This window comes from Chelonia mydas, chromosome 24 (assembly GCF_015237465.2).
Source record: "Chelonia mydas isolate rCheMyd1 chromosome 24, rCheMyd1.pri.v2, whole genome shotgun sequence".
Lineage (NCBI taxonomy): Eukaryota > Metazoa > Chordata > Testudines > Cheloniidae > Chelonia > Chelonia mydas.
In genome coordinates this window covers 892,188-906,694 of record NC_051264.2, presented here as the reverse complement: position 1 = coordinate 906,694, position 14,507 = coordinate 892,188, and the positions used below count along the sequence as shown (strand labels likewise).

General features: G+C 60.4%; 2 protein-coding genes across 3 annotated transcripts; both read left to right on the top strand.

Annotated features, from left to right (window-relative positions):
* Positions 1-354: 354 nt before the first annotated feature.
* On the top strand, positions 355-2,363 carry CKS1B (CDC28 protein kinase regulatory subunit 1B). The gene is made up of 3 exons (XM_037883401.2): positions 355-513; positions 806-933; positions 1,741-2,363. Exons 1-3 carry the CDS (start codon positions 455-457, stop codon positions 1,791-1,793), a joined length of 240 nt encoding a protein of 79 aa, XP_037739329.1. The 5' UTR covers positions 355-454; the 3' UTR covers positions 1,794-2,363.
* Positions 2,364-3,744: 1,381 nt separating this feature from the next.
* FLAD1 (flavin adenine dinucleotide synthetase 1) lies at positions 3,745-12,191 on the top strand. 2 transcript variants are annotated; one of them, XM_043535134.1, is made up of 8 exons: positions 3,745-3,781; positions 4,666-4,890; positions 5,526-6,285; positions 7,074-7,221; positions 9,215-9,313; positions 10,428-10,617; positions 11,359-11,432; positions 11,802-12,191. In XM_043535134.1, the coding sequence occupies exons 2-8, from the start codon at positions 4,732-4,734 to the stop codon at positions 11,935-11,937; spliced, it is 1,566 nt and encodes a 521-aa protein (XP_043391069.1). In that variant the 5' UTR covers positions 3,745-3,781; positions 4,666-4,731; the 3' UTR covers positions 11,938-12,191. The 2 variants fall into 2 exon arrangements, with proteins under 2 accessions (XP_043391069.1, XP_027685834.2); XM_027830033.3 differs by lacking the exon at positions 3,745-3,781 and adding an exon at positions 3,878-3,985.
* Positions 12,192-14,507: the final 2,316 nt, after the last annotated feature.

Below are 14,507 nucleotides of genomic sequence, written 5' to 3'. Positions count from 1 at the left end.
GCTCGCTCGGCTGCCGGCGGCCGCGGCTCCAGCACAAACTTCTGCCCGGCCCCGCCCTCGGCCACTCACTTCCGGCCCCGCCGGCCCCGCCGGCCCCGGCTCGGCCTCAGCGGGCCCCGTCACGTGACGGGGGCGAGCTCCGCTCCAGACACCCGCCGGAGACGAGCCAATAGGAACGCGCGCCCCCTTCTCTCGGCTTGGCCAATGAGAGCGCTACGGCAAGCGGGCGGGGACACGCCCCCTGCTGGAGTCAGCCCGTCGCGTCGCGGGCGATCACGTGAGAGGAGTCCGCCCCGCCTCCTCCGGCTGAGCCAATGGGCGCGGGGGGCGGCGGCGTTTGAAAGCGGCGGTTGAGGCCGGTGGGGGCGGGGAGGGCGGCGCGAGAGCGACCCAGGCGTCGCGTACGGCCCGGGAGCGCGCAGGGGCTGCCGGGAAGGGGGCGGACCGCGGGAGCATGGCGCACAAACAGATCTACTACTCGGACAAGTACGACGACGAGGAGTTCGAGTACCGGTGAGAGGGGGCGGGGCCGGCGCCGGCGCGCGGCCGGGGGGAGGGGCGCTGGGCGGGCGGGCCCCGCCCCCCCCGGCCCGTGTCTGGGGGGCCTGGCCCGGGGGGCCCCGCCCGAGAGACGCGAGGCCGGGCTCGGGCCTAGCCCCGCGGGGGGGGGAGGGGCTCGGGCCTAGCCCCGCGGGGGGGGGAGGGGGGCGTGTCTGCCCCAAAGCGCCGCTGCTGGGGGCCGCCCCCGGGCCCGTTGCCCAGGCGGGCCCCCGGGACTGACCGCCCGCTGCCCCCCCGCTCGCAGGCACGTGATGCTCCCGAAGGACCTCGCCAGGCTGGTCCCGAAGACGCACCTGATGTCGGAGTCCGAGTGGCGGAACCTGGGCGTGCAGCAGAGCCAAGGCTGGGTCCACTACATGGTCCACGAGCCAGGTCAGCGGGCCGGGGTGCAGGGCGCCCGGGGGCCGCGGGGCGCTGGGCTGGAAGCCAGCATCGTATCGGGCACCGGCTCCGGGGCAGGTTTTGTGCTGCAGTCACACGGGTCACCCTCATGCCTGCAGTAGGAGTTTAGGGCAAGTGCGGGGAGCCGAGCCTGGCCCCCCGGCTGGCTTGCTGACTCCGCAGCCGGAACATCCCCATTGCCTGCGACATTCAGAGCCTGCAGCCGGCCCAGCCTTCTGTTACTAATGGTGATGAGCTTTGCAGAAAGAGACCGCACCCGCTTCAAAATCTGAATTTAGAGACTCCTGCCATCGCAGCTCCTTCCTAGGAGAAACCCCGCTGCATGCTAGCGGGGCCGCTGTTTACGGTAGCGTTGTCGCCCAACTGGCCCGGGGACAGAACCGCAGCTGAGCGCTCAGTATGCCAAGAGAGGTGCTGAGGGACAGGGTGTTGTAGAAGTGATCTTTGTAGCAATATGGGATGTTCAAGAGGGAAAACTCCTGTTGTCATCAGTCAACTGGGATCCCTTTCAGTCTGCAAGCTTGAGCACATTTGAACTCTGGGGCTGTTGGCTCGCTCCTGGGGGAGACGTAATCTATAACGTGACTATATAATGACACACCTGGCCAAAGGGGCTTCTGGCAAATTAGATTAGATTGTCGGTGTCAATTTACAGGGCTCCGGATCTATGGTTTTATTCCCTTTCCAAACACTGGGAACTAGGGAATAAGTGAACAGAATGCTTGTGCGTTTTAACCTGCAGGTTGTCCTAATGCTCTGCTCTCCATCTTCTCTCAGAGCCTCACATACTGCTGTTCCGACGGCCACTGCCAAAGAAGCCAGAAAAATGAACCTGTTACGTCAGACCTGTGTATAGAACCTCCCTCTCTGTCTTCTCTTAGATACATGCACCTTTGGAGGTTTTGTCTCCTGTTTTAAAATATCTGACAAATGTTTCAATACATTAAAACTCCTGGCGATTAACTTCAAGCAAATCCAATCATCATGACAATAGTGGCTGGTAGAAAATGACTTAACTCAAAACTAGAGTCTGGCTTTTACATAAGAAATATTCTGTTGTATAGAACCCAATGATTCGTACCTACTGAGTGTGTCAATGCTCTCCTGAGTTCTACTTGAGCAGAGAGATTTTAACTGCAAAATCTAGACTTCAACAGTTGAAGCATAAATATTTTAACATTGTTTGGCACATGATAGTTGCTGCTTGTACCTTTTACTCCAGGGGGTATGTTGGACTTTATTCCAGGTGGACACTGTATCCACTTCCTTGGCATCTGCTTTAACGCTGTTTTGATATGTATTTTTGAATCTGTATTTTTGAATAATTTTTAAAGTTCTAGAAAGTCTGTTCAAAATCTGTGGTTGAAGTCCTTCAATAAAGAGGAAGTTTTTTTAAAAAACATGGGTTTCCTCTCATTCATCTGAAACAATCCTCTCTGCCACCTTTTGTTGTCTAAACACTGGATATCTTCCCCCCCCCATGGGTGGTGCTAACACATGTCTTTGTTTTTGTTTCATTAGTTTCAAGTGTTAATCCTCCACAGATGTGTAGAGAGAAATAACTTTGCAGGATTCTGGTAATGTGCCTTAATCTCATTTGCTCTCAGAAAATCTTTCCTAAAAGAGATGAGACTATTTAACTCTTTAAAAGACTTATTACCTCACTGCTAAGTACCCAATGTTTCCCTAAAACCCACCCCTGCCCTTTGTCTGCAAAATTCATGTTAGGGCTTCAAGGCTAACTGTCCATCAAGGCAATAATCATAGTAGAGAGTTTAAGTATGGTTAGGTCTTTAGCATTCAAGGTTTAGAACAGGGGTTCTCAGACTGGAGGTCGGGATCCCTTAGGGGGTCACAAACAGTCAGCCTCCACCCCAAAGCCCACTTTGCCGCCAGCATTTATAAGGGTGTTAAATATATAAACAAGTGTTCTTAATTTATAAGGGGGGTTGCACTCCAGAGGCTTGCTATGTGAAAGTGGTCACCAGTACAAAAGTTTGAAAACCACTGGTTTAGAAGACATCCCACTGTCTAACTAGATGCTAAAGCTGGTTTTCCTAGTGGGGAGATGACCTATGTCCTTTTTGGAGTCTGTATCAGCTATTGATATATAGCTCCTCTGCTTAGCTCATAGAGAAACCGGTCAAGCACTTGCCTGGGGTTAGCTGCAGGCCTCTGACACCCTGAAGCCTTGTTAGCCCCCTTCCTGGCAGCTTTTTTTAGGGCGGCATGACTGAGCTGTGAAGCAAGGAGCTAGTTAGTGTAAAGTGGTATGGGCAGGAACCATACCCCTAGCTCTAATTGCCAACAGCTAATTGTCCCTGAAACAGGCTGCCAGAGCCAGCTGCAGTCTGGTGTCTATAGGCAGGGCCCCACGGTGTAGGGAGGGAAGGGTAGCAAGCCTAATTCCCGCAGCATGCCACAATCCCAGTACCATGAAACTTGCTGGGAAGGGTGCATGCATGGGCAGGACTCCTGGGTTCTCTCCCTGGCTCGGCAGCAAGCCCGGATCCCAGCACCAGGAGGTCCCAGGGAAGGGTGCCTAGGTAGGGCCTCGTGGGGTGGGGGGGGCAGCGAGCCAATCCCTGCAGTGTGCCAGGATCCCACCAGGGGGCGCCCAGGGAAGGGTCCCAAGGGCACGCCGATCTGCGCCCCGCCATCGCTCGGACTGTGGCCACGCCCTGTGCATCAGCGCCCCGCCCACGGGGAAGAGGCAGGCCAATCAGCTGCTAGGCAGTGCCATTGCTGGGAGGAACCCTCCCAGGCTGCAATGGTTCCGCCCTTGCTCTGAGAAGAGCAGCAGTCTTCCGGCTCTGACGTACGTCTCTTTCGCTCGGGTCAAGACTGGCCAATCAGCGCATTTACAGTCTTCCTGTCTACTGACTGGCATCCCGACTATCCAATGAAAGGAGAGAGGGCTGAGCCGGGCAGGAGAGCTCGGCGGAGGCGGGGCTTCACTCGCTGGGGCTGGGGAGGCGGGGCCGGGCTGGAGGCGCGGGGCTGCTGGCGGGCGGGATGGAAGGTGGGGGGTGGCCGGACCCCTGGGTTCTCTCCCCGGCCCTGGGAGGGGAGTGGGGGCTGGTGGGTCAGAGCAGGGGGAGCTGGGAGCCCGGACTCCTGGGTTCTCTCCCCGGCTCGGGGAGGGGAGTGGGGGCCTGGGGGGTCAGGACTCCTGGGTTCTCTCCCCAGCACTGGGAGGTTAGTGGGGGCTGGGGGGTTAGAGCAGGGGGGGCTGGGAGCCCGGACTCCTGGGTTCTCTCCCCGGCTCTGGGAGGGGAATGGGGGCTGGTGGGTCAGAGCAGGGGGGGCTGGGAGCCCGGACTCCTGGGTTCTCTCCCCAGCTCTGGGAGGGGAGTCGGAGCTGGTGGGTCAGAGCAGGGGGGGGGCTGGGAGCCCGGACTCCTGGGTTCTCTCCCCAGCACTGGGAGGGGAGTGGGGGCCTGGTGGGTCAGAGCAGGGGGGCTGGGAGCCCGGAGTCCTGGGTTCTCTCCCTGGCTTTTGGAGGATAGTGGGGTTTAGTGGTTAGGGGCTGAGAGCCAGGACTCCTGAGTTCTTTTCCCAGCTGTGCCCCCACTCATGGTCTGACCCTGTTTCCGGCTCTCATACCCTGTCTCTCTCCTTTGGGTCATTTCTCTGCTCTCTCAGGCATTCACATTCATGCCGCCTTAGCATCCTTGTGAGCGCTCTGATGTTTGGTTGCAGGTGCCGCTGTCCTGGAGATGCCTGGGTGTCATCTCTAGAGCTGGGGGGACCTGACTGCAAGTGTCCATGCAGTGGGCCTTCAGGATCTGCAGGAGCATTGGGCGGGTGGGACGGGAGAGCAGGCCTTTCCAAGCCATGGCTGCACAGAGCAGCACCCTCCCTGCGCAGAATGGCCATGATGCCGTGACAGCCGGGATCATCATCATCGGAGATGAGATCCTGAAGGTACGGTACTGCCGCTGCACTGTGCACTCCCCAGCTGCTCCGTCCTCTGCGCCACGCCTGTGTCACACCGTTTGGGGTCAGGCTCCATATAGGCAGAGACTGGGACAACAATTTCTGAGGCTGGCCGTGAACTTTGTCTTCCCCCACGCTTGTCCAGATTGCATCACCCATGCTCACCTTGGTAGCGCCTCACGCTGCGGGCCGACCTGGGGCTACTTGGCAGGATGGAGGGGCCCCCATTTGGCCCTAAGCTAGCGGAACTCACTCAAGAGTCCCTGTTGAGTTTTATTCAGGGGCCTAGCTAGGACATCCCCATTGTGGGGAGGTCGAAGTGCACGGCCTGGACAATGTTCAAAGACAGCGCCTTCCCCCTGAGGGTCTGAAAAGTCCCAGGCATTAACCACTAGTCCCCAATCCCTCCCAGAGTCAGGGACAGAACCCAGGAGTCCAGGCTCCCAGTCCCCCCTGCTCTAACCACTAGTTTTCACTCCCTCCCAGAGGCAGGGATGGAACCCAGGAGTCCTGGCTCCCAACCCCACTCCCAGAGGCATCTCCTAGTTCTGCAGCATGTGGCCAGTTGTGATGCACCGCCCCTTTGCTGGCTGGGGGGTATCTCACAAAAGTTTTGCCTACAGGGATTCACCCAAGACACAAACTCCTTCTTCATGTGCCAGAAGCTGCGGTCGCTGGGGGTGAAAGTTGCCAGAATCTCTGTGGTCCCCGATGACGTCGATACCATCGCCACAGAGATCTCCTCCTTTGCGGCCAAGTTCACCTATGTGCTGACATCAGGGGGCATAGGCCCCACCCACGATGATGTGACCTTTGAGGCGGTGGCCAAAGCCTTCGGGGAGCAGGTTTGCCCCCACCCAGAGCTGGTCACCCTGGTGCACAGGTTCTTTGGCAAGACGGACGTGTGTTGCCCCGAGATGAAGCTGGCGCACGTCCCTGAGTCCTCGCTGCTCAATTACGGCAAGAACAAGAGGACGGGCGAAGCCTTGAAATACCCCCTTGTCAGTGTGCGCAACGTCTACGTCTTCCCAGGCATCCCGGCGCTGATGGAGCGGGCGCTGGAGGGGCTCGGCCACCTCTTCCGCAACGAGCAGACCCGCTTCCACTCCCGGGAGATCTACGTCAGCGCCGACGAGACGCTTCTGGCACCCGTGCTCAACCAGGCCAACGCCCGCTTCGGGCGCCACGCACACCTGGGCTCCTACCCTGACTGGGTCAACAACTACTACCGCGTGAGGCTGACCCTGGACTCAGAGTCCGAGCAGCACCTGGAGGAAGCCTACAGCTTCCTGATGCAGAACCTGCCCCCTGCGCTGATCGTGCCCCTGGTGACAGACCCTGTGGCGCGGGCAGCCACAGATGTGTATGCCCTGGCTGAGTCTGGTATGGCCTGTGAGCTCTGTGGACAGGGACTGTCTCTCTCTGTGTCCGTGCAGCGCCTGGCACGATGGGCGGGGCCTGTAGGCACAGCTGTAATGTGCTGCTAAGGATGGTGGAGAAGGTCTCTGGAGCCTCCGTGTCTTTGGGGATCAGGCAGGCCTCATCCATGCCAGCCTAACGAGACCAGCCGCGCCCTCCCGGAGTAGCAGCACTGGCAGAACTCTGCTTTGGGTGGCATCGATTGTGCCAGCTCCCCGCACCGGCACGGTTCTGCCCATATAAATGCATCTGCGAGGGCTCGTGCCAGCAGAGCTGCGTTGGTGAAATGTCCCCAGAGTCGACAGCTGGCAGGGTCACCTGTCAGCGCCGTGTGGGGCTTGGGGTCGGCCTCTTCCTCCCGGCATGGCTGTGTTGCACGGGCACATGGGGATGGATCTCCAGGATGGTTTTGCTAACCCTGTTCAGACCCCCCACCCCCAAAGCCAGGCTTCCAGGGGCCCTGTGGAGAGAGGGTCCCTTTTCACATAGCGCTGGAGGACAGGTGGTGGGTCTTAAAGGTGATGGGGAGCAGGGGAGTACTCGCAGCTCCCTGGCCAGGAGTGTAACCAGCAACCTCCGAGATGGGGCAGCCCCAGGCTTTGAGAGGCTGGGACCTACCCTGCTGGCTGCTGAGCTGACTCCATGCAGCAGATGGAGCCGGGGAGGGGGAAGGGGGGCAGGAGGCTCCGAGCCCAGTCCCCCATCAAGATCCCGCCACATGGGTCCTCGCTGACTCCTCTCCTCTGTGGCAGGTTCCGCCCTGGGCCAGAAGGTGGCAGCAGCGCTCCGGACCATCGAAGAGGCCTTGGATCGGTTCAGCCTGGCCCAGATCTGCGTGGGTTTCAACGGGGGCAAGGACTGCACGGCCCTGCTGCACCTGTTCCACGCCGCCGTGCAGAGGTACCCTCTGCTTCCCCTACCCCGCTCCCAGACCAGGGCCCGGCCTGCAGCAGAGCCACCCCCAGCGGGCTGGGCATAGCACTCAAAGGAGGAAGTGAGGTCTAGGGGTTAGAGCAGTGGGGTGGGAGTCAGGACTCCTGGGTTCTATTCCCCGCTCTGGGAGGGGAGGGGAAGGACAGCTCTTGGGGAGAGTCATAGAAATGTGGGGCAGGAAGGGACTCCGCAAAGTCATCAAGTCCAGCCCCCCTGCGCTGAGGCAGGGCCAAGTCAAGCTAGTCCATCCCTGATGGGGGTTTGTCCAATTTTCTGAAACTTCTGCCATGGTAGAGAGTCCACTGCCTCCCTCTCCAGAGTGTCACTTGTCTTCGAGTCAGAAAGAGTTTCCTGAATCTCCCCTGCTGCAGATTCACCCGTCGCTGCTTGTCCTGCCTCCAGTGGGGTGCAGCACAATTGATCCCCATCTTTAGAGCCGCCTCTGCGGATTTGCAGGCTGTTCTCAGGCCCCCTCAGTCGTCTTTCTCAAGACGGAACGTGCCCCGTTTTTGAGCCTTTCCTCCCAGGTCAGGTTTTCTAAACCTGTGATCAGTTTTGTGGCTCTCCTCTGGACCCTCCAGTTTAAGGACCCATCTTCCTTAAAGTGCCGTACCCAGAACTGGACACAGGCCAGCTGGGGCCTCAGCCCTGCTGAGCAGAGCGTGACACTTTGTGACGCAGCAGGGAGGGGGGAGTGTTGTCCTGGGAATGTGGCAGGGGAGTTTCACTGGGGACGGGAGACCTGAGAGCCTGTAACCTGAGCCGGGAGGGGGAGGTAACACCTCTGCCCCGGAACCTGGGCAAAGGCTGCAGGAGGGAGCCTGCTGGGGGGTTTTGGTTTCAGTTTGGTGCTGGGTGGTGGAACTCAGGGAACCCCAGGGCTGGGGTCTAAGCTCCCTGCCCCCCAGAAGGACTTGACTGAGGGGTCCTGGTTGTACCCACAAGCTCTGTTTTAGACTGTGTTCCTATTGTCCAATAAACCTTCCCGTTTTACTGGCTGGCTGAGAGTCTCAGTGAATCCCAGGAAGAGGGATGCAGGCCCCGGACTCCCCCACGCTCCGTGACACACTTACCTCCTGTGTCTTACACACGACACCCCCAGGAACGTGCCCTAGAAAGATTGTGGATTTTTTAGCAGCTGCATCATTTGTTGACTCCTATTCAGGTTGTGGTCCACTGTAAGCCCCAGACCCTTTCCAGCCGTGCGACACCCCCCCCCAGTTAGTCCCGTTTGTAGCTGTGCTTTTGGTTTTCCCTTCCCGCCTGTCATGCTTTGCACTCGTCTTTTTCTTAATTTCATCGTGTTGATTTCAGATTCATTCTCCAGTTTTGTCAAGGTCATTTTGAACTCTAATCCCGTCCTCCCAAGTGTTTGCAACCCCTCCCAGCTTTGTGCCATCCACGTATTTTGTAAGCGTGTGCTCCACTCCATTATCCCAGTCAGCAGTGACAATATGGAGCTGTGCCCGACCCCGCGAGGTACGCCCTCCTACTCTGCCAGTGAGCCACTGCTAACTACTGTCTGCAGACGGCCTTGGAGCCAGCTGTGCACCCACCTTAGAGTCATTTCATCTAGACCCTGGCTTGCTTGTGAGAAGGTCATGTGGGACTGTGTCAAAAGCCTCACTCAGCTCAAGATCTCTCACATGACCTGCTTCCCGCATCCCCTGGGCCAGTAACCCTGTCTGAGGGGGAAATTGAGCTGGCTTGGCATGACTGTGACAAACCCATGCTGGCTGTTCCGTATCGCCCTGATCTCCTCTGGGTGCTCACGACTGGATCGTTTAATAGCATGTTCCAGGATCTGTCCAGGGATTGAAGTTGGTCTGACTGGGGTATAATTCCCCGGACTCCAGGGTTCTGGTCCCCGCTCTGTCACTGACTCGCTGCGTGGCCTTGCGCAGGCCAGGCCAGGTGGCTGGGGATGGTGTGTCGTGGTGACGGATGTCTCTCTCTCCAGGCGATTCCCACAGCGGGAGGAGAAGCTGCAGGTGCTCTATATTCGCATCGTGTCCCCCTTCCCCGAGATGGAGCAGTTCATTCAGGCCACCACCCAGAGGTAAGGGTGGGGCTGTATTTCCCAGGTAGCTCCCCACTTCCCTGCAGTTGAACAGCCCAGGCAGGATGGGCTTCAGAGGCAACTCTGGCACTTACAGGCCGGGGAGCCTAACTTCAGTACCAGGCGAGTTGGTTGAAACAACAGCAGAGAGCAGAATGATTAGACCCAAAGCTGAACTCGACAGGTTGGGGAAGAGTCAACACGGCTTTTGTGAAGGGGAATCATGCCTCAGCACTATTTGAATTCTTTGAGGGGTCAAAAAACATGTGGAGAAGGGGGATCCAGTCGATATAATGAATCTGGACTTTCAGAAAGTCTTTCACAAGGTCCCTCGCCAAAGGCTCTTAAGCAAAGCAGAGAGTCAGGGGATAGGAGTGAAGGTCTGATCGGTAACTGCTTAAAAGAGGGAACAAGGGATAGGAATAAATGGTCAGTTTTCAGAGTGGACAGAGGTAAATAGCAGGGTCCCCCAAGGCTCTGTACTGGGACCAGTGCCGGTCAACATATGCATAAATGATCTGGAAAAAGGGGGTAAACGGTGAGGTAGCCAAGTTTGCAGACGATACTAAATTACTGGAGATTAAGTCAAACGAGTTACAAAGGGATGTCACACAACTGGGTGACATGGTAACAAAATGGCAGATGAAATTCCATGTTGATAAATGCAAAGTAATGCACGTTGGAAAACATCCCAACTCTACATGCACAATGATGGGGTCTAAATCAGCTGTTACCACAGGAGAGAGAGATCTTGGAGTCATTGTCCTCTGAGGAATCTACGCAGTGCGCAGCGGCCGTCAAAAAGGCGAAGAGAATGTTGGGAATCCCCCATGCTCTGGGTGTCCCTAAACCTCTGACTGCCAGAAGCTGGGACGGGATGAAGGGATGGATCACTGGATACTTGCCCTGTTCTGTTCATTCCCTGTGAAGCATCAGGAACCGGCCACTGTCAAAAGACAGAACACTGGGCTAGCGGGCCTATTGCTCAGACCCAGTATGGCCTTTCATACGTTCTCATGAATGAACCAGTTCATTGGGGTGGGGGCCTTGACATCCCCACGGGGCTTTCCCACCCTTGAATGTTGTCTCCCCTGCTGCTCTTTCTGCGTGCTAGGTACAACCTCCACCTCTGCACAGTGCAGGGCCACATCCAGCAGGCACTAGCAGACCTGAAGGCCCAGCACCCCCAGCTGCAGGCCGTGCTGATGGGGACGAGGAGGACCGATCCCTATTCCCGCACTCTGACGCCCATGTGTATGACCGACCCCGGCTGGCCCGAGTACATGCGGGTGAACCCCCTGCTGGTGCGTCATGGCGCTCGGGCCGCTACTCGTGGGGGAGAGAAGTGCGGTTTGAGCACAGGGCAGGGAGCCAGGACTCCTGGGTTCTATCCGAGCTCTGGGAGGGCAGTTGGCTCTAGTGGGTTAGAGCAGGGGGGCTGGGAATCAGGTCTAAGGGATGAGACCTTGGTCCCCTTCTCCTGCCCGGCACTTCCTCCTACTCACCTCTCCCCTCCCCACAGCATCCATCCTGCCTCCCCTGGGCAGCACCGCCTCCGCTCCCGCTCAGACTCTAACCCCTGTGGGTTGTCTCAGGCCCCTCCCAGCAGTGATCCAGTCCCAAGCTAGTTCTCCGGACGAGCCCCAAGAAAACTGGGCTAGGGATTAAAGCTGCTGTGCGCCTGGGTCCGCACCCCACGGCTCCCCACCCTCCTGTGCGCCCGGTCCGCGCCCCACGGGTCCCTGACCCGCTTTGCAGTGCCCTGTTGTTTCACCCTTCCCCCCACCCCCCAGCTGGCCATGCTGTGGGGATGGTCGGTGTGTCCGAGAGGGAAGGCATTGGGGGGAGAGTGACAGTCCTGATGCCTTTGGGGAAGGGATGCCAGTGGCATGGAGCAGGGACTGGTTGAGCCCCACACAGCCCTCTCCCCACCCCGTGCCCACTGGGCTCACAGCCAGCCGGCCTCAGACCGGGGGAGGGAGCCAGGAGTCAAGTGCCGAGGGCTCTGCGCGGCTGCTGTAGTGACCTCTCTGTTCTGCCTGCAGGACTGGACGTACCGGGACATCTGGCACTTCCTGCGCACGCTCTTCGTCCCCTACTGCATCCTGTATGACAAGGGGTAAGAGCCTGGCTCGGGGGGCGCTGTGCCTCCCCTCCCCCAACCCCGCCACTGCTCCCCGAGCCTTCGTCCAGCAGGACCAGCTGGGCTGGGCTCCATGGCGCTGGGGGTGGGCAGCTGGGGGTCAGTGCCAGTCGGGTGCCGCCCAGGCTCTGGAGGGGCAGAGTGAGGGCTGAGCAGTGTGGGAAGGGAGCTGAGGGGGTGGCAGGATGGGGCGGTGTGATGCACGGGGCCAGACGCCTGGCCAGACTCGCCCCATCCAGGATGGTGCAGGGGCTTTCTAGCACAGAAGGAGGCACTGGGCAGCGCCTGGCATCTAGGACCCATTGTGCCCCCACCCTGCTCACAGCCGCCCTCCCCCTGTTGCAGCTACACCTCCCTGGGGAGCATGAGCAACACACAGAAGAACCCGGCACTGCGCTACACCAACGCCCTGGGCCAGGAGAGCTACCGGCCGGCCTACCTGCTGGAGAACGAGGAGGAGGAGCGCACCTCGCGCCAGTGAGGTCCTGCCAGGCGGGCCCCGGCCACAAGAACCCCCCACTCGGTGGTGAACTGGACTGAGCGCGGGCTGCTCCCCCGGGCACTGTCGTCGGGACACCCACCCGCGGCTCTGCCACCTCCTCTGCCACGGATGCTGCCTCCCCATGCCATGGATGCACCCCATGCCAGCCGTGTGCCCCCCGCCGGCTGGGCACTGCTGCCTGGGGCATGCGGAGGGAGGGCCTGGGGGCCCTATGAATAAACCCGCTGACCTCAGCCTCCTGCCTCTCCTGCATCTCCTGCCAGCGCCGGCTCCCCGTGGGTTCAGAGCATCACCCCCAGGGTGTGGGTCAGGGGGTACATGGCAGTCTGGCCTGAGGAGGGCAGAGGATTCTGGGAGATTGGATTTGCAGGGAATCTGACCCCTCCCTGGGACCATTGGCAGGGAGCCCCCCCGCCAAGGCCGACCACAGCTAGAGCCCCGCCAGTGCTGCTGGGTCACTGGCAACGTCTGCCCCTGGCACCATGTTTCCCCATCCGCACTCTCCCCGGGGCAGCGCCAGGCCTGGAGTCCCATGCCCATCTCACTGGTGCCACCTGGGCACCAGGGGCTGGGGCCCCATGCCCTGTCCAAGGGGAGGTCTCCTAGGGAGGCTGCCCCCCTTTTCCATCAGGTTCAGTCCGGTTGGAGGCCAGGCCCCCTGGGGGCGGGAGCGAGCCCAGGCCTGGCGCAGGCAGCAGCCCCTCCCCCACCTTGCCCGGGGCTGTATTCGTGCAGCCCTTTGAGCTGCAAAGAATCCAGCAGCTTCCAGCCTTTGCACAAGGGGCTGGGCTGGGTCACGCGGCTCTCCCCTGCCCGCGGCAGGGCCCAGAGGCGGCTCATCCCCGCACGATGCATCTCCTGGGCAGACGCTTGGCCTGGCAGCCCCGGTCCCTGGCCCGCTACCCCCTGGCGCAGCTGGCCCCTTACCCCCTGCGACGGGCGGTTCAGGGCATGGTGCGGCCGGGGCCCGTCCCCAAGGGCCCCGTGGGGCTGAATCTCAGCTACTGGCTGCTGGACGTCCTGCGGGAGTGCGCCTATGTCCTGCTATGCTGCTGGTGCATCAAGGAACTGCTGGACTAGCCCCCCGCCCCCTCGTGTGCCGTGCTGCAGTGTGCTTTTCTTCCCAGCCCCCCCGCCCCTCCACAGGGCTAGACCCACTGGCTGCACTCTGTGGTCGCCTGACCCCATGCTGCTGGGGGGCCTGGAGCAGACGGAGCTCCCACCAGAGGGACGCTTTGGGACGCCCTGAGCCTGTAGAAGGTGGGTACGAAGGTCCCCCAGCCTTGACACTGCCTCCTGCCTAGCCAGCCCAGCGCTGGTCAGAGAGTGGGGCTGGGATCCGAGCCCCTTCCCAGGGACCCAGATCCAGTGGGGTGTGTCTACCTCCAGCAGGCAAATCCACAAGTGGCTCCCCCAGTGCCCCCGTCTGCGGCTAGCAACAGCGAACAGGTGAATGGTCGGGCTGGCATGGCCACCCCAGGGCCACGCAGTTCAGAGCCATCAGAGTGGGGCTCCAAGGACACCTTCCTTCCTTCCCAAATGCCAGTGTGCCCCAGCCTGGCTCCCCATCCTGGCACCCTCTGCTCAGCAGGGTCCCCAGGGCAGTGGGAGGTGCTGTCACACCTGTGCGGGACGGGCAGCTCTTTCCCCCTACGTCTGTGGGCTCCAGGCTGCGTCCGAGCCGCGGCTACTGGCTGTGTTTTCTCCCTTCTAGCTGGAATCCCGGCTCTCCAGCCCTGACGGGACGGGAAGGGGACTCAACGGTGGGTGCCTGGCCCCCTGCTCAACGCTCCCCAATAAACCTGGGCAATGCATGACTTCCCCGAGTGCTCCTTCCGCCTGCTTCCGCTGCCCTGACGCCAGGCCCAATGAACCTTCCAAACATCTATCCCGGCCAGGCCTGGGAGCTGGTCGGGGCTGTGTGGGGCGGGGGGCAGGGCCCACGGCGGCCAAGTCTCTGGGCCGAGTTTCCTGCAAAGCTCCTGCTGTTTATCCAACTTTTCCTTCCTGTGCTTGGGACATTATCAGCATGGGCCCAACCCCCTCCCCCAGCCAGCCCCCGCTTGGGCGGGCAGGGGTCCCTTGCCCAGCACACTGGGACGCCGCTCAAAGCGAAGCTGGCATGGGCAAGGAGATGAGGAATGGCCCCATGGGGCTGTGCCCTGGGACGGGGGGCTCTGCATAGCTCACGGGGGGCCAAATGCCCTGGGCCAGGATCTGGCTCAACCCCCAGCGGGAGCGTCTGTCCCCCTTTGGCCATGGAGCCCCGGCGCTGGGCAGGGAATGGGCCCCGGGGCTAAGCACCAGGCAGCGCTGCCCAGTGGTTTGGGCAGGAAGTGCCGAAGGAGCCCAGCTCTGGTGCAAGGGTCCCTGGGAGCAGATGATCTGCAGCCAGGATGCCAGGGTTCTTGTGCCAGGCCAGGGCACCACAGCTGAGCACAATGGCATGAGAGGCATCGGAACCCACCACTGCCTCCCACAGCACAGGGTTCCCCTGGGAGGGATCGGGCACCGCTCCTGCCTTCGTCTCAGGGTGCCAGGAGTCCTGG